Consider the following 25,822-nt stretch of genomic DNA (forward strand, 5'->3'; position numbering starts at 1 on the left):
ACTGACTTTAAAATAAGAAAAGTACTCTAGTTCCACTTTGTCATAAGTACACATACAGTTGTGGTCAAAAATATACATAAACTCATCATTTATATGAATGTCATTCTATTTTTTGCCCTTTAATGATTTCTTTGAAGTCCTGTTTTTCCAGGATGGAATGATTGTACAGCATCCTGAGTCAGTTTAAAAAACAAGAATTGGGTGCACAGGATGAATTTATTTAGGATTTTCTCTAATCAAAACAGGGTCAAAAATATAAATACGTGTCCGCTAATATTTGGTTAAACGTCCCTTTGTAAGTTACACCTCAGGGTAACATTTTTGGCTATAATTATGGCTGGATATTTGACCATCTCCTGGACAGAATTGGTAGAGTTTAAATGGGTGAGTTTCCTAGCATAGACCCGGTTTTTAGGGTTGGGAAGACCATTCCCAAAGCTTAATATTAGCCTGCTTTATCCATTCCAAAGCCAGTTTTAATAGATGGATGTAAATGGATGCAGAGGCCTGATGAACAGACTGATAACATTGTATCAAAAAAGAGGTTTTTGAAATTAAAACCAATTAAGCATGATTTCAGAGAGAAATTTTATTTTACATAAAATACGTTACATTTACAATATGTTTTCCCTATGTTCTTCCCTATAGATACGACACATATGTCAGTTTCTTTACATAAAAGTAAAATCAGGTCTTCACAATGAAACCTACAAATAAAACACATACACAACAAATTGTGGCCCTAAATCTTCCCTAAAAGAACAGTATAGATTATAAATGTGTGTTGCTTTCTAGTGTTATCCCAGCATCCTTTGCCATGGCGTAGAAATGACCTTCTTTCTCAAGCAGGTTGCTCGGCGAATCAAATTCCACTATTTTTCCAGCATCAAGCACCATTACCCTGTTGGAAAGACACACGGGATTTAATAGTAGCCCACTGAGAAAAGTTCATACTGTGTGGCTTTGGCAGCCCCAGCTCAAAAGTGAAAACTGATGTGTAAATATTTGTGCTGTCTCTGTGAACAGTTAACTCAGGGGAGATACAAACAGACACTGGAGGGAAAGGGTACGCTCATTATTCTAAGGAATCAAAGTTTAAAGGGTTACACAAATAGTGTTGCCTTTTATTACAAGGTTGAGGTCAGGACCAATCTGTTGTACTACTGGTTGTTCACTTTTACAATGTTCTGCTAAACTAGCAGAACTATTTAGCAGATACCCATTTAAAGATTCACTGAATCCAAGTGAAGTTACTAGTGATGTAACTTCTTGACAAATTGAGGCTAACTTTGACCTCACACATGTGGAACTTTTGTTACGTTAACTGCTGAAACACCAAAGTATAAACCAAAACAGAACAGAAATGGAAAGCAAAATAATCTAAGTAATGAAAAGAACACACAGAAGACCTACAAATGCACAGTATCAGATAGTCAGCTCAACATCTTAGCCAAAATAAAGTAACTTACAGTAAAGTAAGTTTAGGTTAAGGTAAAGTCCAAGTGTTAAAACTACTAATGGAAAACAGAGAGTCAGTACCCCTTGGTCTAGATCATTTGGTCAAATATTACTCTCATGTATGATTAGGGGTGGGTTTAAAAAATCGATTTCCCGATTCAAATCGATTTTATTTTGAATAATGCGATATCGATTCAGTAAATCCTGAAATCTGTTTTTTAATATAAATGTATTTTCCAGAAACGCCAGCTTAAAGCTTACAAAACTATTTCAGCAATCGCCATACAGCTAAACCAGCAAATGATTAAAGAGCAAAGGGTAAATGGATTCCACAAAAAGATGTAAACACAAAGCAAGATCCGACGGCACGTACATGTACATGCTGTCGGGTGCTGAAAGCCGATATCTCATAGATTCTGAAACTACATGTTTCGTCACCATCCGACCAAAATTCACTGAGCCAGCAGCAAAAGAAGACCAAATTTATGCTTCATGTTAGAAAAACATTGTCATGAATTCCAAAAATTTCATCCAAAAATGTTAAGGGAAAAGGTATAACTCACCTAGAGCTGTCCATGATACTGTGCAGGCGGTGGGCGATGGTAAGGACTGTGCAGTCTGAGAACTCTTTGCGGATGATGTTCTGAATCAGGTTGTCTGTCTCCAGGTCAACAGCTGCAGTGGCTTCATCCAGAATTAGGATACGTGACTTTCTCAGGAGTGCTCGAGCCAGACACAGCAGCTGCCTCTGCCCAACACTGGGAAGATTGTATTAAAGCATTGATATCTTGAACCAGGTTTAAGGGTTTTTTTGCAAAAGAAAAAAGTAAACCACAAATGACTCTCATGTGTTCAAATAAAATTAAGGTTTATGTATGTTTTGCAGAACATTACATAAGGTTTAGAATAACGAACTGTACAAAACTTATACTTATATATAACTTATACCCAGAGGCCGTATTGTTAATTTTATTACCCACCTGAGGTTTTCTCCCCCCTCTGCCACTTTATGCTGTAATCCTTCCTGCAGCCCTGATACATAGCTCTTTAGATGAGAGAGCTCCAGCACTCTCCAAATCTCCTCATCGCTGAACTTGTCAAATGGATCCAGGTTCATCCTCAGTGACCCCGAGACCAAAACGGGATCCTGTGCACACGGGATTACAAATATCAGTGTACTTTTATAAATATCAAATTCTTTGACAAGGTTATTGTTTATATTTATGTGTATACCTGTGGTATAATCGTGAGTCTGTTTCTCAGGTCAAGAAGGCCTATTTTAGAGATATCTACATCATCAATGAGGATGCAACCTTCAGCAGCTTCAATAATTCTAAACAGGCAGTTGGTAAGACTTGATTTCCCAGCTCCTGTGCGACCGACAATACCGATCTGAATGCAATGAGGGAAAACACATAAGATCAAAATAACAGCTGGCGCATATTTGAAAAAAAATCTACTAATTTTTCTTTCTGGATATAAATCGTATTTAACAGTATAGCAATAATTAATGCAATAATAAGCAAATATACTCAGTCTTTACTTAGTTTGTAAAAGATCTTAGACATTTCAGTAATGTTATGTGTTACAGAAAGAAGCAACATTTTTCAGGGGCATCAGATATTTTATAGTGCTTATAGTCATTACTGCTATTTGCAGTAATTCCGTGATATATGTTGTTGCAATGCAGACAGTCTTTACTCAGTTTTACTTTGACGCCAATATTTCAAAGTTGTCAGCGTTTGAGCTTACCCTAATCCATTGGGGACTCTGTTGTCCTACTGGAAGACTTCAGTGCACACGTGGGGGACAACAGGGAGACCTGGAGGGGCGTGACTGGGAGGAACGGCCTCCCGGATCTGAACCCGAGCGGTGTTTTGTTGTTGGACTTCTGTGCAAACCACAGTTTGGCCATACGAACACCATGTTGAAACATAAGAGTGTCCATAAGTGCATGCAGGACCAGGATGCTCTAGGCCACAGGTTGATGATTGATTTTGTAATTGTATAACCAGACCTGTGGCCATATGCTCTGGACACTCAGATGAAGAGAGGGGCTGAGCTGTCAGCTGATCACCACCTGATGGTGAGTTGGATCAGGTGGCGGAGGAGGACGCTGGACAGGCCTGGTGCACCTAAATGTATAGTTAGGGTGTGCTGGGAATGACTAGCAGAGGCCCCAGTCTGCGAGATCTTCAACACACACCTCCAGCAGAGCTTCAGGACATTGAGTCTGAATGAACCATGTTCAGCACCTCCATTGTTGAAGCTGCTGCACTGAGCTGCGGCCACAGGGTGGTTGATGCCTGTGTGACTTCAGAGGCAGCTGATAGGTACCGACAGACCAAGCGGAATGCAGCTCGGGCAGTGGCTGAAGCAAAAACTCAGGTACGGAAGGAGTGCAGAGAGACCATAGCAAAAGACTTTCGGACTGCCTTGAAAAGATTCTGGCAAACTGTCAGGCGACTCAGGAGGGGAAAAATGTGCTCTAGCTGCACTGTGTATACTCTGGGTATACATAGTGCACTGTGGGACCTGTGGGACCTGCCAGTCTCTGGGGCGAGGTCACTGAGTCAGTTAAACAACTTCTTGGTGGCAGAGCCCCTGGGGTGGATGAGGTATGCCCTGAGTTCCTGAAGGCTCTAGATGTTGTAGGGCTGTCCTGGTTGACACACCTCTACAATGTTGCGTGGACATCAGGGGTGGTACCTCTGGATTGATAGATTGTTCCCATTTTTAAGAAGAGGGACCGGAGGGTGTGTTTCAACTATGGGGGATCACACTCCTCAGCCTCCCCGGGAAAGTCTATGCCAGGGTGCTGGAAAGAAGGGTCTGTCCGTTAGTCGAACCTCGGATACAGGAAGAACAATGCGGTTTTCGTCCTGGTCATTGAACACTGGACCAGCTCTTTACCCTCTCAAGGACACTTGAGTGTGCATGGGAGTTTGCCCAACCAGTCTACATGTGTTTTGTGGACATGGAGAAGGCATTCGACCGTGTCCCTTGGAGTGTCCTGTGCTCAAGGAGTATGGGATGCTTGGCCCATTGCTACGGGCCATTCAATCCTTATACAACCATTGCAAGAGCATGGGCCGCATAGCCAGCAATGTCAGGCTAGTTCTTGTTTGGTGATGGGCTCTGCCAGGGCTGCTCTTCTGTTCATAGTTTTTATGGATAGAACTTTCAGGCATATCCAAGTGACGGAAGGCTTTCACTTGGGTGGTCTCAGAATCTCATCTCTGCTTTTTGCGGATGATGTGGTTCTGTTGGCTTCATCGGGTAATGGCCTCCAGCTCGCACTGGAATGGTTTGCAGCCGAGTGTGAAGTGGTGGGAATGAAAATCATTACCTCCAAATCTGAGGCCATGGTCCTCAGCAGGAAAGCAAAAACCCAGGAAACCATTGAGAGATTATATCTCTTGGCTGGCCTGGGGACGCCTTGGTGTTCCCCTGAATAAGCTAGAGGAGGTGACTGGGTAGAGGGAGGTCTGGGCTTCTCTGCTTAGTCTGCTTAGGATGCTGCCCCTGCGAATCGGTCCTGGATAAGCGCAAGAAGATGGATGTATTGATAGCAATGCTGAATATTCCAGGGCCTAGCAAAAAAAGTGCCCATAGACTAGTTACATGTTTACATACCACAGCTGATTATAATATACAGTAATACACATAATGTATAAATTAAAAGAAAAACTGATAGTTCACATTATTTTTACAGTTTAATTATATGTAATTACAGTCAACACAGATTGATCTGTGGCATCTTTCTTGAGTAATTGATTAATAGATTGGTCTATAAAACATAAAAAAAAATCCCAAACAATAGAATATCAATGTCTTACAGCACAAAGTCCAAATTACAAATTTCAACGTAAATAGCTTTTCTAAACTCAAATAAAAAATGATGTGCAGGTCTGTATCTGGAAGCTACATTTTAGATACAGTTGGCCAATCTCAGACAGCAGAAAGCTTGCACACGTTGTTAATAGTTAAACTTTTAAATTAAAAGAATAGTGGGACAATTTTATATATTATGGATTTTTCAATGAGGGAGAAAAAACTTCCCAATGATTTAATGTCCATCCAAAAACAACATCTTTTTTTCTTTTTCTTTTTTAGCAGTACATGCTTTTATATCTTTGGTGAACATGATATCAGATACAGTAAAACCTATAACTTTTACAAGAACTTTATACATATATGGAGACTCTCCCTCTCACGCACACACACACATACCTTCTCAGTGCTGTTGATGTCACAAGTGATTCCATGCAGCACTAAATCCAATTCAGGTCTGTAACGGACTTTGTAGTTCTCAAATTGCACTCTTCCTGCCTCTGGCCACATGTGTGGAGGTCGAGTGTCAGCTACCCAGTCAGCCTGTAACAACAGAAAAAGAAGCAGAACGCATGTGTAATATAGTACAAAAGTTATCAAATTAAGCTAAGGTAGCTCTTTTATATGTTGTGCATTAATATTCAAACCAAGATAGATAGGAAACTAAATTATACAGACACCATACATACAGACATGCATGCATACACCACTAAAATAAAGAAGAAAAAGAAAACTTAAAAAGATGTCACGCTTGGTAAAAAATTAAATAGCTCAAATGAAAATATGCAACCAAGATTAACAATTAAGGCCCAGTGTACACGTGCAATGTTATATTCTAACTCAGATTAAATTCAGTATGAACGGCATGATGGGACGTGCTAATCAGTGCAGCTCTGGTGCCATTATGAATAAACAACCCAACTCAAACAGAACAGATGGATTTCAAACATGTGAAATCAAATGTCAGTGAAACATAAAATGAAATTGTTGCATCAAAATCTTGTTTGTTTGACAGTTATCTGAACTATTATCGGTAGTATGTTAAGAAACAGTGGAGAAACAGCAGCTGGGAATAAAAGTATTATCACTGTACAGTGGGCAAACATTGCAGTTGATGTCGCACCCAAGCTTATTAGATTCCTGTTGAACTGTCAGAGTTACAATAAACTCACAGCCTGTAGAAATCTTAAAATTCATGTCCTATTTATTTTTGATTTAACCAAAGTATAAATAATGTCATATGGCAGCATGGTAGTTAGCACCCACACACCCTATGGTAGCTGGGATAGGCTCCAGCATCCCCGTGACCCAGATAGACTGAAGAGAATGGATGGATGGATAAATAATGTCTTGCTCACAAAGTATTTCTACGTGCCTCGTTCTTAAGCTGAGTGTATTCGTTCACTCTCTCCACAGCTACAATATTGGTCTCCAACGCTGAGGTCGTCATCACCAGCCAGTTGAGGGTCTGGGTTACCTGCAGAACCCCAACCGGAGAGAGGTCTGTGTTTACATTATTCCTGCATTTTAGTAATATCACACATATAAACACTGATGAAATAAGGATAAATTCTGAGTGTTTTTGTGACTGACATTAAGGGCATATGATACAGATAGGCCAACCACATTACTGTCAATAGAATCTCTGGAAATGACAGCAAACAGAGCAGCAAAAAACACCACCAGGTTTCCAATAAACTCCAGACGTATGGCCAGCCATCTGTCAAGAAAACAAACCCCACAAATATGCACACAAACAAATTTTAGGGTCTCATCAATTAGCATCACATGCTTATCTGTGTTTGCAGGTACACTGTTCAATGTCTGACCTGTCAGACACAATCCGCAGGTAGATACTTTTGAGGTTTTCATCTATAGTTACTTCATTGTGTTTAAGAAACCTTTCTTGATGCTTGTAGGCTCTTATCACTGACAGGCCGGACACCGTCTCACCAAAGTGAGAGTATATCGGTGAGCGAGACACCGAGTCCAGCCGGCGCAGCTGCCTTGAAGTGGCAATATAAAAGCGCTGGGTGTAGAGAGAAAGACAAAACAAAATCAGTTTGCATTTCATATTATAGGAAAGTTAGGGTAGCTTTTTTACATATCTTCTTTACCTTGTTTAGCTTACCTGTACAAAGAAGTAGATCAGGGCCAGAGGAATGATAACTATGGCAAAGAAAGGAGTTGCCAGGCAGATGACAAATACTGTCCCCAGTACAGACATCAGACACAGAAGGCAGGAGCGCAAGGAAGCAGGAATGGCCTCATCTATGGTAAAAATGTCCTTTGGGATAATATTCCAAGAGTTAGTATTTATTAAAGTCAAAGGTCAAATTGATTTTATTGCACATTTAAAAACATAACAAGTCCATATCTAGCAAAATTATAAGTGTAAGTAATACTAGAAGAATGAAGTCAAGTATTATAAAAGCTAAAGTCAGGATATTGGAGAAAATGTCAATGAAAAGTCATGGATGTTCATTAGTGACTAAACACTTTTAAAGTTTTGAGTTATTCCAAAGATTATAATTGAGTCAAAGAATACAGTCTTACAGCCACTCTAAAGACTTAATAATTTAATAATTAATTATTAGTCCATTAAGACCCTTTGGCTGTTATAAGTAGGATTTGAGGATACAAGAGAAATTAGCTCCTTTTTCCCTTTTTCTACAAGTGGCTGAATTTAGTAGCAGCAGCTAACAGAGACAACAGCACTACAACCATATTACAGCATTACAGCAAATTGTTTTAATTTGGTACTGTGTAAATAAAATAAAATAAAATTGATCAGTATATTGATTTATTTCATATGTTGTGTTTATACACCACTCTGCATTTAATTATTAATTATTATTAATCTCTGGCTCTCTTCGTCTCCCTTCTTTCACCCCCAAACAGACGGCGTCTCTGAGTCTAGTTCTGCCAGAAGTTTCTTCCTGTTAAAAGGATGTTTTTCATTCCAACTGTCACCAAGTACTGACTCATAGGGAGTCATCTGATTTTTTGAGGGTTTTTTTCGATTGTTGTAAGATCTTTGCCATTACAATATAATGTACCTTTAGTGACTGTTACTGTGCGTCAGCACTAGATAAATGAAATTTAACTGAACTGTATACTTGAGGACGCAATTGGGAAGAAAGCCTCTTTAAAGAAAGACTTAAAGAACGAACAGTTTCTTTACATTTACAAGCTACAGATTTTGCATAGGTGCATGGACTCCATTAGAAGTTGGATGGCTGATAACTTTCTTCAACTTAATGAGGTGAAAACTGAAGTCCTTGTTTGTGCTCCTAAAAAATTTGTACCTAGGATTATGGAAAACTCAGGGTCATGTTCTACATTTGCCAAACCTTCTATCAGGAACCTTGGTGTAACTTTTGACTCAGCTCTGACTTTGGACATTCATGCTAAATCTCTGGTCCACTCCTGATTTTATCACTTGAGAAATATTGCTGAGTCCCATTGTATCACACTCAGAACTGGAAATTGTCATACATGCATTTGTTTCATCTTGTTTGGAGTATTGTAATTCTTTGTTCACTTGTCTATGGAAAGCCTCTTTGGAGCATCTGTAAGTTGTTCAGAACGCTGCTGCAAAGCTTCTGACCAAGACTTCTAAGTACTCCCATGCCACATGCCTGCTGATCCAGCTGCACTGGCTCCCTATTAAATTCACTTTAAGATTAAGATTATGACTCTGACATTCAGGGCCCTGCATGGAAAAGCACCAACATATATCAGTGATCTTTTACATCCATACATGCCCAGCAGGTCCCTGAGGTCATGTGATCAGGGCTTGCTGGTTGTCCATCATACGAGGCTGAAAACAAAGGGCGACAGAGCTTTAGTAACTGTGGCCCCCAGACTGTGGAACTCTCTTCCTTTGAACTTGAGATCTGTGGACTCAGTGGTCTCTTTTAAAAAACAGCTAAAAACTCATGTTTTTAAACTTGCTTTTGCTTGATTTTTGTTTTTATGTTTTAGCTTCTCTGTGAAGCACTTTGTGATTTTTATCTTGAAAGGTGCTATACAAATAAAATTATACTTACTTTTACTTTACTTTAACAATTTTAAGAATATTTAGGGTTGTATTCAAACATTTAAGCTAAAGTGGGAAAAATTAAATAATACAAGTAGATATACAACTTGCAGCAAACACAAATAAAAGCTTTTTTAATGTTAAATTTAATGTTTAGTTTTTTAATTTTTAGCACTGTTATTTTAGAAATGACATTAAAAACTAGTTATAGTTTGTATTTGTAAACATACAAGCCACAAGAAGATAAAATAAATATTGAAATTCATGAAAAGAATCCTTAAAAAGTGAACTACAAGACCCTACTTTGGCAAAGCGGTTGATCACTCTTCCAATAGGTGTGGTGTCAAAGAAAACCATAGGAACTCGCAGGATGTTGTTAAGAAGTCGTGAATGCAGGATACGAGATGCATCAATGGAAGCATTGGCTAGGAGCAGTGTGCCAAGGAACACAAAGAGACCTGCAATAAAAACAAGAAAGTTTCTAAATAATAGAACTACATTTTTAACAAAGACAAATCCACCGTGAACAGAACCTTGAACTTACAGTAACACTCAGGTGTGCTTTTTCCTGCCTACTGATATAGAATGGCTGTTATTATTATTAGAAAATAATAATAGGGCAATAACGACAGAAGAAATGGGATTTAACTTTTTTCATATTCAATTCTTATTTTTATGGGGAAAAAAATAGTTCAATCAGCAATATATGCTCTGCATCTAAAGCTGAGCTCAAGCTGAACCAAGATCCAAACTGACAGTCTTGATTCTTTGTCCTTAATTTACAACATAAAACAGCTGGAATAAAACATATAACTCTGACACAGTAATTTGTCCCCAGTTTACAACATGATAGAGCAACCGGCACTATTTCATTGTTATCCATGGCAGCATTGACAATTCAATGATAATTTCAATATTTTCCTGGGGTATATTGATATCAACTATTCTTCCATTAGTTTTCTATTTATATTAAAATAAAATATGCTGCATGACAAATGTACACACTGTTTTGCGATTTTAATATCATATGAAAAGAAAAAAACATATTTGAAAGGTGTAAATAAAATACTGTTAAAGGACAAATAAATAACAAATGTTTTCCCTCCCTTTGTACTCCTCTGTATTTTTTCACTCATCTCGTCCCTCTCCCTTTATTTATTTTCCATTTAAATAAAATAACTGTTGGTGATAAACTCAGCCTCAGGCTTCTCTTAATGTTGCAGTGAGTAAGATAACTTGAGCCTTTATATTTAGTAATAGTGAGTTAAAAAAATTACTGTAATTAATCATCTCTTTACTTCCTGGATGTTTGGCTCCTACTCTATATTATACAACACTTCCACTTTCCCACACTGTCATAGTCATGACATCATCATCATACTGATGTCATTGTTTAATTATATTTCTACCCACCTTCTTCAAGCATATCTTTCTACTGTCTCCCCTAATTCCTATTATTGCTGGAAATCCATTTTGCTAAGATGGGCCATCAGAGTTTAATCATTAAATAGCTTAACTGAATTCTGTATATCAATAAATTCCTCATAATTGTCTCTACTTATTAACATAAAAAGTTATAGGTGCCTATGCACTTTGCAGCATGGGTCCCTGTGACAAAGGACCTAACGCACACAGTGCCCAAGTCCTCTAGTACAATAAAAAGACTGGATGTTTAGGTTGTCTATATAGCGCTCTAAAAATGAGTGGATCCTAAATAACAGGGTACGGAATTTTCCTGTCTTTAAGACATAAAGTTGCTTAATGTTAACTTACATGAACCTGAAAATATTTGCAAATGCAAAAGGAATGACTGTTCTATTACCCTGAGCCACTCCAAGAGCTCCGAACACTCCCACCCTTGTGTCCCTCTTCCAGGAAGGGTATGTCATGTTGTAGTACTCCACAGAATCACCGGTCCAGTCACTCAGCCACAGATTCTGACCGGTGAAAGCAGCGGTCTGGATGAAGTAAATCAGGAAAACCATGGCAGAATATCCCCAGCCCATGGCTCGCAGGTACTGCAGGAACACTGCAAGCTTCACCTGGAAATCAGCGGGAGACAGCACTCAGGAAACAGGCTATCATTTGTTGTAATCTTGTGCTATTTGTACAAAAACATTTTGCTACTTGTCCTGTTTCCATAGTTTCCTTCTCTATAAGCTTCTGGCCTTTCTGTGGTTCATCAGCATTTGCAGATTTTGTAAGGGAATTATTTCTTCTTAATCTGACACTAAAATGAAAAAAAAATGAAATGGACATTCTGCAAAAGATGCTATTTGAAACAAGCTGTTTCCCTGGTTTCATCTATAACTTTAACAAGCTCGAACCTGCCATTGCGCTGGCTGCGGCGGATGCTGTTTTCTTGCTCCAGTGTAAGAGAAACAGTGTCCTCCGAAGCACCGTCAGGTTGGGCATTGTCTCCGCCTGGGAAGAGCTCAATGTCTGCTGCATCCTGGCCCTCACCTAAATTAACAATATACATGGTGTTTTACATATATGGCAGTAATTTATGGCACTTGGGTCAATATGTGAACAACATCAACACAAAGTATCCATAAAAGATGACAAAAAGAAATTTAATTCATTCATATTAGTGGTATATAATTTTAGCATAGGTTTTGGTTGTACAACTAACAAAATATGTAATGTGTGCAGATTATGTTGCTAATATACTAAGAAAAGGTTGTAATCACCTGTTTCTGAATTTCTCTGATTGCTCTGCTCTTTGGCATATGTGTCGAGAAACTTAGAAAAAGCTCCTCCACTGGCACGAAGGTTTTCATAGGATCCAACTTCAGAAATGACTCCATTCTCCAAAACCACTATTTCATCCACGTATGGCAGGAAGCTTATGCCATGAGTCACCAGGATACGAGTCTGTATGGTCAGAGATATATGAGACTCAAGTGCATTCACCAATCAAATAAATGAAAATATTATTATTTATAAAGTATATAAACACATCTACTGTATATCTCCCAGCCTGACTTTAAAACCAGTATAAATTCACTATCAGATAAGAAGTGTTGCAAAAGCAGTAATAAAGCATATTAATTGAATTTAAAGCAGGCGCTAATAAAGTTCAAATGAGATAGTAATTAATAATAGACTAAAGATATCCAAAGTTTAATGATTTTTAATAGACAATTATTAGAAGAATTAAATATAAATTCAACAATAACAAAAATACTGAACTGACAGGATTCACAAAAACATTGTAATTATTAAAGAAAAAGAAAGAAAAATGAAAAATTATTAAATTGTATTTATCAAAAAGAGAATATATTTCAGTTCACGGACTGACTTGACAATAAATGGTTTAATCATTTAAAAATCATTTATAAAGCCATGTTTCCCAGTGTTTTGGGTTTAATTTCTATTTCCTGATTATTGGTTATTTGTGGTTTTGTTCTCTTGATGTTATTTGTTATTCTGGTTTCTAGTTTAAGTCATTGTCTTCCTTGTGTTCCATGTGTCATGTTCCTTCAGTCTGTCTCTCAATGTCAAGTCCGCATCTTTGTGAATTGTCTCTTAGTTCCTGTTTTATTTTGATAGTCCCAGTCCTATGTGCAGTGAGTCTAGTTTTGCTTCTCCTTGTCTCGTTATGTATAATGAACCCCAGCTGTGTCTCCCTCCTGTTTCTCATTCCCTGATTGCTCCTGTGTGTATACAAGCCCTGTGTTTTCTCCTTCTTTTTACTGGTCCATCTGTGTTCCTCTGTGCTGTTCTCTCTGCTTGTTGGTCTTTGTGTTACCTCCCAAAGGTTTCCCTTTAGGGTCTGCACAGTCCATCACCACTTCTGTTTGTATTGTCATCACTCTCATTTAAGTCAGGGCCTGCATTTTGGGTCCTATCTCACCTCCACACTGCTTGCCTTGCTGTGACATTTTCTAACTTGTAATTCTATTTCCAAGTGGCTTTCATTCCTAACCTTTCATTATTAGCTATTCAGTTATCTTGGTCATTTAGTGTGATATTTAGCCTATTGTAACCTCTACATAATGCTCTGGTCCTGGGTAAAATGAGGTAAAATACTACAAATTAGACACCATGTTTTCTATGCAAGTAACAGCTGGAATATCCTGTGCAGATAGTATTTCATGTCAAGATTCATCAGAAGAAATTAAATGGGGAATGGGCAAGTTTTTTTTCCTTTTTCCTCCCTTTTTCCTGTAAAATAATTATCAAATGTTTGACATGTGTTTTTAAGCACAAACCTTGTTTTTAAGTATTCCATTGGGTCCAATTACATTTTCAAACAGATGCTTTCCTACATGGGAGTCCACAGCAGACAAAGGGTCATCTAATAGATAAATATCAGCCTGACTGTAGACTGCTCTGGCTAAGCTCACACGCTGCTTTTGACCCCCTGAGAGATTGATACCCTGAAAAGAGGAGAGGAAAAGAGACACACTCTTTTAGCCTTTCCTATATAATCAGAAGAGCTCTTCTGTTTTGTTACTTTTTTGTCATGTATTAGAGAAACAAATATTTTACTTGTGTTTAAAACAAACACTATACACAGTATTTGCATAAAGGAAAAATATTTGTGTAACCTAAAACCTGAATCATTTAAAGTGTAACTCACTTTCTCTCCAATCTCAGTGAGGTCTCCTCCAGGCAGCAGCTCAAGGTCAGGGGCAAGAGCACAGGCCTGTATTACTTTTTTGAAGTTCTCTTCTTCATGTGGAGATCCAAACAAGATATTATCCCTCAAAGTAGCATTTTGGATCCAGGCTTGCTGTGGCACAAAAGCAAGAGAACCCTGGAAAGAAATAGACTATTACTCAAGACAGCTCTGTCTTATCATAAAAAACTGGCATTCACAAAATTTCATCCAGACCAAATACTACCATGGCTAGATGAAAAAAAAATCAATTCTTTTACTAGAAATGTTAGAAAATTCCACTGAACTCAGTTTATTCTGTGAGCAAAATGATTTGAGTTATTCCCTGTTCAATATGGATCAAACTGTTCTTTGAACAGGTGGATTGCCCAGTGGACTTAGCATTGTTTTATATTGTCTTTCTAAAAAATTGATCACACCAAGCTGGAGTAATAATAATAATAATAATAATAATACAATTTATTTGAAAGTGCCCTTCAAAACACTCAAGGTCACTGTACACAGTAGAGTAAAAAGCAACATAAAAGCAAGGAGTTTACACAATCATAAAAGCATAAGACATAAACAAATTTAAAATAGTCGAATGGAGAGGTTATGTGGGATAAGCTAATTTGAACAAGTGGGTTTTGAGTTGGGACTTAAAGAGAGAGAAGGTAGAAATATTTCTTAAATCAGGAGGTAGGGAATTCCAGAGTCGTGGAGCAGAGCAGCTGAAAGCCCTGCTCCCCATGGTGACAAGACGGGGGGAGGGGACAGAGAGTGAAAGGGAAGAAGAAGATCTGAGACAACGAGATGGAGCGGTGATGTTAACCAGATCAGAGAGATATGGAGGAGAGAGATGATGAATAGCTTTAAATGTGTACAAGAGTATTTTGAAATTGATACGATATTTGACCGGGAGCCAATGAAGCTGCTGCAGGACAGGAGTGATGTGGTGGACAGAAGGGGTCCTGGTGATGATACGGGCAGCAGAGTTCTGGACGCGTTGAAGCTTGTGGATGGATTTTTGAGTAAGACCAAAAAGAAGTGAATTACAATAATCAATCCGGGAAGTAACAAGGCTATGGACAAGAATGGCAGTGGCATGTGGGGTGAGAAAAGGACGGAGACAATTAATGTTGCGCAATTGAAAATATGCAGACCGAGTGACATTATTAATGTGTGAATTGAAAGATAGAGTACTGTCGAGGATGACACCCAAACTTTTCACAGAGGAAGAAACGGAGACCGGCAAGTTATTGATAGTAATAGAGAAACTGTTGGTTCTGGATAATGTTGATTTAGTGCCTACCAAGAGGAGCTCCGATTAGAGTAAAGACACTTATGTAATGAAAAGACAAAAAAGAAAGTGGAATTTAATTTTATAAATTAGAAAACTTGCTGAACAAAAATTCTTATTCTTCTTTTGGTTAATTTTTTTAGGGGTTGCCACAGCATATCCTCTGTCTCAATTTCACAAAAAACTGTGCTAAAATGCCTCAATTTGTAGAAAAATATACTTCTTTATTCTGCTGTGGCTGAATTAATCTCCACCAATACTGATGAGTTTAGACCAGATTATCAAAACTGCCTTGAACAAATTAGGAATTTGTTGTTTGTTGTTTCTAAAAAAAAATTCTTAAAAAAAAATTAAAATATTGTAATGTGATTGTTAAAGTCTTCTATGCTTTATTGTTTATTTCATGTGTTTGTTTTTGTTTTATTTTGCATGTTTTTTAACGCACACTGATAAATACAAACGAAAAAAAATCATTACCATAATGTTGATAAAACCTTTGGTACTGTGCATCTCTCCAAGGAGGGCTGACATAAGAGACGACTTTCCTGACCCAACAGCTCCCACTACGGCAACCAACCGACCAGGCTCAATGTCCAAATTCACACTGGACACACATAATAACTATACTCAATGCTGTGAACACATCAGGGGCAAATAGGCAGACTGGAAAAACTGAAGCAATGCTAAAAAAAAACCTGGTGAACATCTCACAGTTAATTAAGTTAACTAGTAACTTTTTGATGACCAACACAGACATACTCTTTCAGCAGAGGGTTTGCATCTTTTTCCCAAGCAAAGGAACCATCACATACGCTCACAGCAGTATCTAAAAAATGAACACAGACCAAGACAGAGCTTAACAGCTATATCTTCACATGTAAGAAACTGTGAGTAAGCTTCAATCTTCAGCTGTAGAACAAGTGCAAATTCTAATGGTGAACATACTGAAACTGGGGTCTTGGCGCACAGTGTCACTGTCGATGTCTTCCCCTGCCAGAAACTTCTCCAGGCGCGTCTTAGACGCTGCTGTCTGAAAATTGAAAGAACAGGTTAACTTTGATGTTATCACAGGCTTGATACATGTGCGTGATGTAGGTCTGTTTACTTACTTGCACAATGGAAGCAATGAGCATGGGCAGCATGGCAAGAGGAGCTCGGAGGATGTTGAAGAGAGAGATGGAAGTAAAAGCTTTCTCAGCAGTTAACACATTATCGTTGCTCACTCTAACAAATATTGCAAACGTGGCCAGAGAAACCTGCAAGTACAGACAGTTTAAGAAAAAAGTTTGTTTACCATTTGATTCTAATCTCTGCGAAGCTCTCTGACAGAACTCACCAGAGCTGGAATGCAGCATGAGGTAAGAATGGAGAAGGAGTGTAGGTAGGCAGACTTCTTCATGACTTTTAGTTCTTCCCCTCTAATGTCTTCCACCTGCTTCTGGAAGGATGGCTCCCAAGCATACAGCTTCAGAATCTGGTGGGAGATATAAGAAAAAGACAGGGAGGAGGCAATGAGGCAGAAGAAAGGGTGGGGCAGCAGAGCACTTATTGTTCATGACGTCTCTGCAGTTTCATGAAGCATCAAAGCTTTAGATGTGAGGAAGGGCATCTACATACACCATGAATACACCGAATAAGGGAGCTCACCTTGATCCCATTTAGGATTTCATTCATGATTTTCATTCTCTTATCTTTAAACTTCATGTTCTCTGTCTGAAAAGAGACACAATGTAGCTCATGTTAAACAGGCAATAAGACAATACTTAAATAAAGTGTTTTGAACAGCAATTTATTCTATCTAATTCATTTGAAAAAAAAAAACTAACTTTTTCACCAGCAAGAATCGCATGTTGAAAGTTACAGAGATTACTTTCTTCACATTAATGTTACAATACTGTAGTTAAACATTTTGAATAAAACATTACAATTTGCAGTTTAATCTCATCTTGATTATTTGATTTTGAATCTCGCACAGAGGTGTACAGAAGCAAAGAAGATTTGGCAAGTATTTCCCCTGACCTGGAGTTTTCTGGCCTTGGTTGCTAGCAGTGCATTGGTTGGAATTATTAACACCATGATTCCCAGTCCTGCCAACACAGAAGGTCCTAACTCCAGCCACAGGAAAACAATGGATATGATGATCTGCAGAGGGCAGGACCACAGCAGGTGGATAGAGGTGGTCACATCATTGAAGCGCTGGGCATCTGCTGACATCAGGTTCAGCATTTCCCCTACTGTTGACTCCTTACGAGTATCATTGGACACCACTAATGCCTTAGAAAAGGAATAAAAAAGGCATATTAATTAGAAAGTGGGGTGGAAATTAAGTAAGAGAAGCATGATAAGTGATATTTTTTCTTACTTTGTATGTTTTTGTATATAAGCAAAGCAGGAGATGGATCTTCATGTCACTTAAAAAATAACAACAACCCATAACCGTATATATTGAAAATAAGCAAAGCTGACTTTCTTTTAGAAATAATGTAAATAGTTTTTGATGTCTAATTAGTATTTTCTTCATTTCTTGATTTCCAAGATTTGGTAAAAACTAATAAAACTTCATAAAAACAAAAATGATGTATTGTGATTGGCTATACAATCAGGGTCTTCACCAGTAGTGACTGAGAACTCACAAAATTAATCATTAAGATCATTAGTAAAAGTATTGATGGAAACTAGAGCTACAGACTAACACAGGTTTTTTCTGTGACAAGTATGTGCTGATAAAAATTCTTTAAAAGTGAAACATCTGACAACTGACTTAAGCAGAAAATTATGACTAGTAAGTTTCTTCTTCTAATGTGTAACAGTAATTATATTATACAGCATTTGATTTTTTTTTCACACCAATGTCAATAAATGGTGTTCTGTCACTCTTGTTTTTACCTTTTTATACACAGCAGCCATAAGTGCAGTGCGAACCTTCATCCCCAGCACATGGCAGCGCTGGAAATACTGCTGTAGGGTCAGAGACTGTAGCAGAGCCACCACCATCAGCAACACTGCATACAAATAGCCCTCCCAGGCATGTCTGGATTTGTCCTGAGTGAACGAGATCATCAATCTAGGAAAAACAGAAAAAAAGAAGAATCTCCTGCTTCATCTTTAGCACTTATCTAACAATGTCCTCATTTCATCCTGCCACTCCTGTTATCGGTTATGAATGACTAGAGTAGTGTAAGAGTCTAGATTTTGTGATCTGGCTTGGATCTTGTAGCATTATAACAGTTAAACCCAGAATCAGAATTCATATGTGATTTAGCTGTTAGTTAATAGTGATAGTTAATTGCTGAAAGGAGAGAGAAGGGGAGGCAAATGGGATTTGGTAGAGTATAACAGAGAGCGCCCAGAAGAACCTTTTAACCCGTTGTGAAACAGTACAGGTAAAAATCTGAGTGTTAACCCATTTTAATGTAAATAGCTTTTACAGGTTACTTCAGCCATTTACGCATAACATACAGTTGAGGCCTAATGTCAAACCCCCTAAAGCTAATCCACTTAAATACCAAGTGCACCAATAAAGAGGTGAGCCGCTGTAACTATGTGTCTGACGGAGGCCAGGACTGCAAGGATACTCAGGTCCCCGGATTTTATCAGAGAAGCAGGAAAGACATACAGACGATTTTGAGACCATTAAAGCTGGGCGAGCCCCCTCAGCCACATCAGCCCCATCTGAACTCTGCATTGCCTGCTGGGTAATACTCATCCAGCAATTAGAACTTCTTAAACAGAGAGCTGACCCAGACTTCCTGTATTGGGATACTGGTCCCGCAGATTGACAATAGTAAATAGTTAACACAAAGGATTTTAAAAGGTAATAGCAAGTAAATCTAAAAACAAAAAACAAAAAACTTAAGAGAGAACAAAATGGTTTTTTTTTTATGTTTACCTAAATTTGGTAAAACTGTTACATATGTAACAGATAATTGCATAAATTCCTTTAAGTAATTTGATTGTCTTTTTGAAAAGTATGCATCAGAAAGTCAGAACAGTGAACTATTAAGAGACCACTGTAGTCCACTGCAGGGTACAACACAGCTGAGTTGCTGGTTTTAAGTCCAGCGACATTGTACAAGCACAACATTGTTCTTCTCTTAAATCTGTTGTTTTATTTCTGTAACGTTCTGTAATATCTTACTCACTTAAGAAGCTGAGGACTGACAAAGGTTAACACATCCTGCAGAAGTTTGAAGCAGACAGATTCAATCAGAATCCTTTTAAATGTCTTGTAAATGGTGGTAATCAGCCATGAATTGGGATAGTTCTCTTCCTCCTTATTGTCCTTTTTCTTCTTTTCATCTTCTCTCTTCCCCCTTTCCTCCTAAAGGAACAGATCGTTCAAGCACAGTTGATGAGATTTATTCAGAAAAAAAACATAGTGATGTTGATTAGTGGTGTTAGTAAAATCCGTTTAGACTGTAGCTCAATATAGTGTACATGTGAGTGAAAGTGCTTTTGTTTGAATGCTCTCACCATCATTAGTACATCCTGACTCACACCTTTCCCCAGACCACTGGAAAGCCCATTTTGCTGTGGGTCTTCCTGGGCACTGTCTCTGGTTTTAGCTGATTTCTTTTTCATCTTGTTCTGGAAGCGGACCCTAGCTGCATCCAACTCAGGCTTCATGAAATGCTGGAAACGCTCATTGATGAAAGCAGTGCTATCACTCTCATTCAGATCCCACATGTCCTCCTGAACCAGAGGTTGTTTGTAGCCTTTTAAAACCATACTGTAAAAACAATGATAACTCTGAAGACATGGAGCACATATGTAGGTGCTTGTTAAGATTCCTACTATACTGACCTTAATATTACCTGTTTAACCAGTTGAATGTGATTCTGCTCAAAAATGGTGCACCTGCTTCAGGATTCTGTGGATAAAAACAAGGTTCAGTGTATCTTATTTAATCTATGCTCATGAACTTCGCCCTCTGAAAACAAACAAACAGAAATTAATAACAAATAATGGGTACCTTTTTTATAAGGTCTTTGGCTTCTGGGGGGATATCAGCCACAGTAGAAAGAACTAATGAAATCAGCTCAAGCCCAAAAGAAATGTAGAAAAGGCTGAAACGTGGGACATCACGGACCTCGCCCTAAATACCAAAAATGAGAGAAAGAAAAACTTTAAAGGGTCCCGAAGAAACAGAAAACGGTGTGTTATGGAAAATATGGAGAGCTAAACGTCAGTCATATCAAGTTATTGCACCATGTCTGAGTAAATCTAATATTTGTCTTCTACTTTAATCCAACTTGATCAAATGTCTTCACTCATACCAGTCTGAGAGCCTCTCTTAGGAGGGTCTGGAAAGGAAAGATGTCACACACTACAAGGAGCAACCAGAAGAGGAAAATAGAGGCAGAGTCTATTGCTCCTTCGCGTCTTAATCCTTCATGGCAAAGCAGGACAAGGATCTAACAAAGAAGACACATCAGAACATAAAAAAACAAATCATTTTGAATTTAAATAAATAAATATAAAGGTTGCTCTATTTACCCATGTGACTGCAAATAAAACTGGATTTGCGTAGTATACACCAGCATTTTTTGAAGATTGGTCACTGTTTGGGCCAAAATCTTCTCCTAGTGTGACTCCCAGGTGTGCTATGGCCGTCAGGAACAACAGGGACACCACAAGCTGAAGGAAGAAAACACAGACCAGACATGAGAATAAATCATGTTATTCTATTAAAAAATTGCATTAACCTCCTAGGACCTGGCGTCCACATATGTGGACATCACATTTTGGGTTGTCTAGACCAAAATACTAAATTTTGCTCTACAAGGGCCTGATATCCACCTACGAGGACATTATACTGCCACTGTTCTATCGAAATTTAAAATGAACATCCTCATATGTGGATCTCATTTATCTCAGAAACAAAAATAGGGTAAAAAAATTAATAAATCTGGTAATTCTTTGTTTTTACATTCATCAGGTCCCAATCAGCCCAAATAGCAAAGAGAAATTAAAAATGCATGACATGAAAGAGCTCGGGTCTTAGGAAGTTAAAGGACTGTTATTAGTTGGAGTTCATGTACTGTTATTCCATATTTAATGCAAATGATTCTATAATACCCTTAAAAACATACTTAAACTAGATGAACTAATTAAAGCAGTGATTGAAATTCTCATTAGATTATTGACAATTTACTGTTTATTTTTGATTATATCAACTGTAAAATGGATTTTTATATGTATCTGAATATTAAGTTAATTGATTCACCTTTTTGTTGTATTGTAATTGCAATACTCTCACTCACAGTATAACAAGCTGCAACTGCACTATGTGAATGTACCTTGGGAAGACTGTCCGAGTTTGACATTTGCCACGTTTGGAGTAAAATGGTAATGGAAGAGACAGTGGCAATACACAGGACAAAGCTGAAGAGAACTGAGTGCCACTGGACTGCTGCAAGGTGGGAGAGAGGAGACCACAGGAGGGGGAGGACACATGGAGGAACACTGTTGTTTTAGTGTGGGAAATGAAATTGGGTTAAGGAGCCTGGAGAGAAAAACCAACTGCCTTGGAGTGTAGAATTGAGAAAGTGTCTGGAGCACCGCAAAGAGGAGAGGTACACAAAAATGACAAAAATAAGTATAAATGCATTAATCCTACTAACACAGACACACATGCAATGAAGCTCATGAAGATCAGATAGTAGTAGTAGAAGTAGTAGTAGTAGAAGTTCTGCTATCAGCAATAAACATGAGGGGACTGACTGGACTGACAGTGGGGACAAAAGTCCTCAAGACTGCACCTACTCCACCCAGACAGTGGGGAAAAGGGTGGATGTATGTACGTTTTTTGTTTTACAGGAGCAGGAAGATGACAGCGCTATCCTAGGGTCGCATGAGCTTGTGGGCCATGCAGACTTAACCTTTTAGTTGCCAAATTCTGTGTGTACTTACCAGCAGTGTTATTCATGACATCATATTTACAATGCAAAGGTCACTCTGAGAAAGTGTGCAAACAGATGATGAAATGCGCTGTGCTAACATCCATGTCACTTTTTCCACAGCAGAGGGTTAATCATATGATTTAATCACGTGATTTACAGCAGGACACACCACTGGTTAATGTTTTGTATAACATAGGGTTACAGGCCTGGAGCGGATCTACTCCGGGGGAGAAGCCCTGGAATTTTTTTAAGAGATAATGCGCATATCTTCTTGTGCTTCTCTAATTGTGTTAAATTGACACATGGCAAGGAACATGTGGCAAAAGAGGGTTTTCTGGGGTAGTTTTCATTTTAAAATTACAGGTGCAGTGACCGGGGAGTGTTACGGAAGGAAATCATCCAAAAGGCGCATCCAAAGGCTTCAAGAGGACCAGTGAGAAGTAGGGACCATTTCCAATACAGCTGGCAACCCAGAGAGGGGTTACGGCAAAGGGTTCTACCACTTGGCTTCCTAGAAATCGTCATGAGGAGATTTTTGAATGACAGGGGGTAATCCCACAGGTAGTGGAGTCTTTTGTCCATCTCCAAGAGGTAACAGGGGAGCGTGAACTCGTTCTTTGGGGGAAACCAAAGGTGTTAAAACAGCTGTGCATTGCCTTTTGTTTCTGTAGAAGGTATTTAAACTTGTGGTATGTAATAGTGCATATGTTGGTATCGATCTGATACCAAGTAAATACGGGCCAGTATCACCGATACCGATACTGATATCGATACTTTTAAATAAAGAAGGTGGATGTGTCATTGCATTGCTAAGTCTCAATTAATTTTCATGACCTTAAATGTTTTTTGTGATGTTTCCTTTTTTGTTATTAAATAGTTAAATCCCAGGACATAATTAGGACAAATTTTATAATTAAATAGAAAATGCTTATAGAAAATGAATATGATCAATTTTTTTTCTAGAAAAATCTTAAATAAAAAGTGCAAACCAGTAAACAAATTAAAACAAACAAGTACTGTTGAGAAACTATACTACAAAAATTACAATTAAAATTCTCAACAACAACAACAAGAACTGGTAAAAATATAAATGATATGTAAACAACTTAACAAGACCCAACGCGTCTAAGTCACGTCATGTGACGGTGCAACATCTGAACACAAGAGGGGGAGCAATGTGTGCCTGCTCTGCGCTGATACAGGTGTGGCGAGTCTGATGACCTGGCTGTTTCGCCAACAACAATATCCTTCAGGACCTAGTTCAGCCTTATAGGCAGGGGAGGCGTGACAAGCTATGCAGCTCAGGTGTGTCAGCCTCCCCACAGCCATGCAACGAACCACGCCGGCTGCTTGTCCTACGGCAACAGTGAAGCTGGTCTTCTTGACCGCATGGCAAGCGATGGCGGCGCACCACAGGCTTGGTCATGAGCCTGGGCTCACAAGCAGCTGGGCAGGCATTTGATGCGTGCAGGACCACATCAGGGGAGCAGGAACCCTGCCCCTGCCAGGCACCAGCCGCTCTCACCCGAGGAGTGGGGACAGGTCCCAACAGTTTTGACCAATTGAAAGCACAAATTTATATATAATTCTCTGTAATGTTAAGTGTAGGTCAGTCTCTTCAGGAAGTTGGTTACAGCTAACTGCTTGCAGACAGTGGTTTTCTGAATGAAAGAGATCCATGTACATCTTATGGTTTGCCCTGCTTGAGGCAATAAATGATTAGAAACTTGGATTCAGACTACGTCCTTCTTTTACTCAAGATAAAAAGAATGCGCAACAAATGCTTCTATCAAAACACAACAAATGTGTTAACTGACAACAAATCCATGTGAAAGTACAGAAACTACTTTTAATGTCATTTTGTCATCTTTTACTGTCATTTTATTGTAATTTGATTCATATTTTATGTATTTAAAAATAACAGAAATTCAGTTTTTCCTGTAAATTCTGTAAAACTTTACAGTGAAACATATTTTTTACAGTATACGGTTAAACTTTTGAAACTAGAAGACAGCTACCTAAGCTATAAACTGAAACAACAATTTTTTTATGAAGATGTCTTTATTAGATAGTATTTCTTACCTGTTTGCAGATGTAGAGCTTGGACAGCTGTTTTGTGTTTACGTTTGCGCTCTGACAGAGAGCCAGCAGGTGCCATGGGGCACAGAGCCACAGGAAACAAAGGGGGATCCATACAAGAACTGTCTGTTCCACACATAGTGGAAGGTCTGGGTCTGGTCGCTTCAGATATGAAGCATTCTGAAGGACACATACAAACAAACACATATACATAACAAAATCCTGCTGCCCTTCTAAGGGAACTATGAAGCGCAACTGATCAACTTTCTGAAACCAGAAACTTTCTGAAACCAGAAAGTTAATCATTTTCTTTTCTGCATATTTGGAAGATGTCTTTCATAGTTGCTATGACAAATAGAAACCATGACCTTCTTGTTTGTCCAGTCTGTGTTGAACGGGCTGACACAATAACATGAACAGCTTTTTACCCTTTTTACACTTGTCTTAAAGCTTTTATGTCTCCAAAGCATAAAAAAGAAATAAAGATCTTCAAAAAAAACCACCACAAACTTCAATACCAACTTCAACATCAACATGTCCCTGACATGGTATTATAAGGTGTTATTATGGCTATTTGCTGTCATTCTCAACATACATTCCAGACAGTTTACTTTGTATGTTACTACTCTTATATGTTTGTTTGAATTTACCTAAAATCCTCAGTGTTTCTGTTTAACTCACCCAAAAGGTGGACCCACAGTACTCCTCCAGAGCTGCCGCACACATGCTTTACAGTGATAGCTTCAGTCAACCTCAGCTGATCAGACAAGTCGACGCCTCTCACCCTCTGCCCCACTACTGCTGTGTTTGAGTCAAATACTGCTGCTTTCTCCTCTGTCCACCCACAGTTCACTGACAATTGTAGGATGTGGCTGTAAGGGACTTTGATCCGTGAGGTATTTTAAGCAGAAAAAAAGTTGCTTATTCCCTCTACAGAGAAACGACATGAATACAACAGAGAGGTACTGGATTAGCGTAGAGAACACAAGATTCTGTGCCTGGTTTCTACAAAAAGTACACTACAGCCCTTCTAGTGAGTCAATGAGAACATTCAACTGATATAGCAAAATCATTTACAGAATCAAGCTTTGTAATTTGCGCAAATAAGCTCCTGAGAGAGGAAATAAAAAAGTGAAGGACTTACATAAGTCTTATTTACGTAAGACTTTCGCCCCTAACACACTTTTCACTGTGTTAGGGGGAAAACCTACTGAAAAAGGGAAGGGGAGGGATCATTTAGGGATGGGGAGGGAGTGGGGTCATTAGATCCCTTTTCCTGTTATTTTCTACATAAATATTTAAAACCAGTAAGGTTTTGATAAATGATTGTTGTCTGACTTCAAAATAAGAAAAGTACTCTAGTTCCACTTTGTCATAAGTACACACACAGTTGTGGTCAAAAATGTACATAAACTCACCATTGATATGAATGTCATTGTCATTTTTTGCCCTTTAATGATTTCTTTGAAGTCCTGTTTTTCCAGGATGGAATGATTGTACAGCATACATCCTGAGTCACTTTAAAAAACAAGAATTGGATGCACAGGATGAATTTATTTAGGATTTTCTCGAATCAAAACAGGGTCAAACATGTAAGTACG

General features: G+C 38.5%; 1 protein-coding gene across 2 annotated transcripts; it reads right to left on the reverse strand.

Annotated features, from left to right (window-relative positions):
• Window positions 1-743: 743 nt before the first annotated feature.
• Window positions 744-24,947, reverse strand: LOC134639687 (ATP-binding cassette sub-family C member 2-like). Of its 2 annotated transcripts, none has more exons than XM_063491019.1 (32): window positions 24,903-24,947; window positions 24,225-24,401; window positions 20,737-20,877; window positions 20,517-20,654; window positions 20,213-20,335; window positions 20,055-20,110; window positions 19,714-19,969; window positions 19,383-19,561; window positions 18,127-18,304; window positions 17,260-17,514; window positions 16,888-16,953; window positions 16,577-16,714; window positions 16,350-16,496; window positions 16,186-16,270; window positions 16,000-16,066; window positions 15,718-15,844; window positions 13,923-14,099; window positions 13,552-13,719; window positions 12,028-12,211; window positions 11,662-11,797; window positions 11,462-11,564; window positions 11,157-11,376; window positions 9,638-9,792; window positions 7,424-7,579; window positions 7,122-7,321; window positions 6,886-7,012; window positions 6,668-6,769; window positions 5,692-5,835; window positions 2,692-2,850; window positions 2,439-2,605; window positions 2,022-2,216; window positions 744-901 (listed from the first exon to the last, which is right to left on the reverse strand). In XM_063491019.1, exons 1-32 carry the CDS (start codon window positions 24,945-24,947, stop codon window positions 772-774), a joined length of 4,701 nt encoding a protein of 1,566 aa, XP_063347089.1. In that variant the 3' UTR covers window positions 744-771. The 2 variants fall into 2 exon arrangements, with proteins under 2 accessions (XP_063347089.1, XP_063347090.1); XM_063491020.1 differs by having other exon boundaries at window positions 11,662-11,786; window positions 12,008-12,211.
• Window positions 24,948-25,822: the final 875 nt, after the last annotated feature.

The sequence above is a fragment of the Pelmatolapia mariae genome, linkage group LG13, assembly GCF_036321145.2.
Source record: "Pelmatolapia mariae isolate MD_Pm_ZW linkage group LG13, Pm_UMD_F_2, whole genome shotgun sequence".
In the NCBI taxonomy this organism is placed as follows: domain Eukaryota; kingdom Metazoa; phylum Chordata; class Actinopteri; order Cichliformes; family Cichlidae; genus Pelmatolapia; species Pelmatolapia mariae.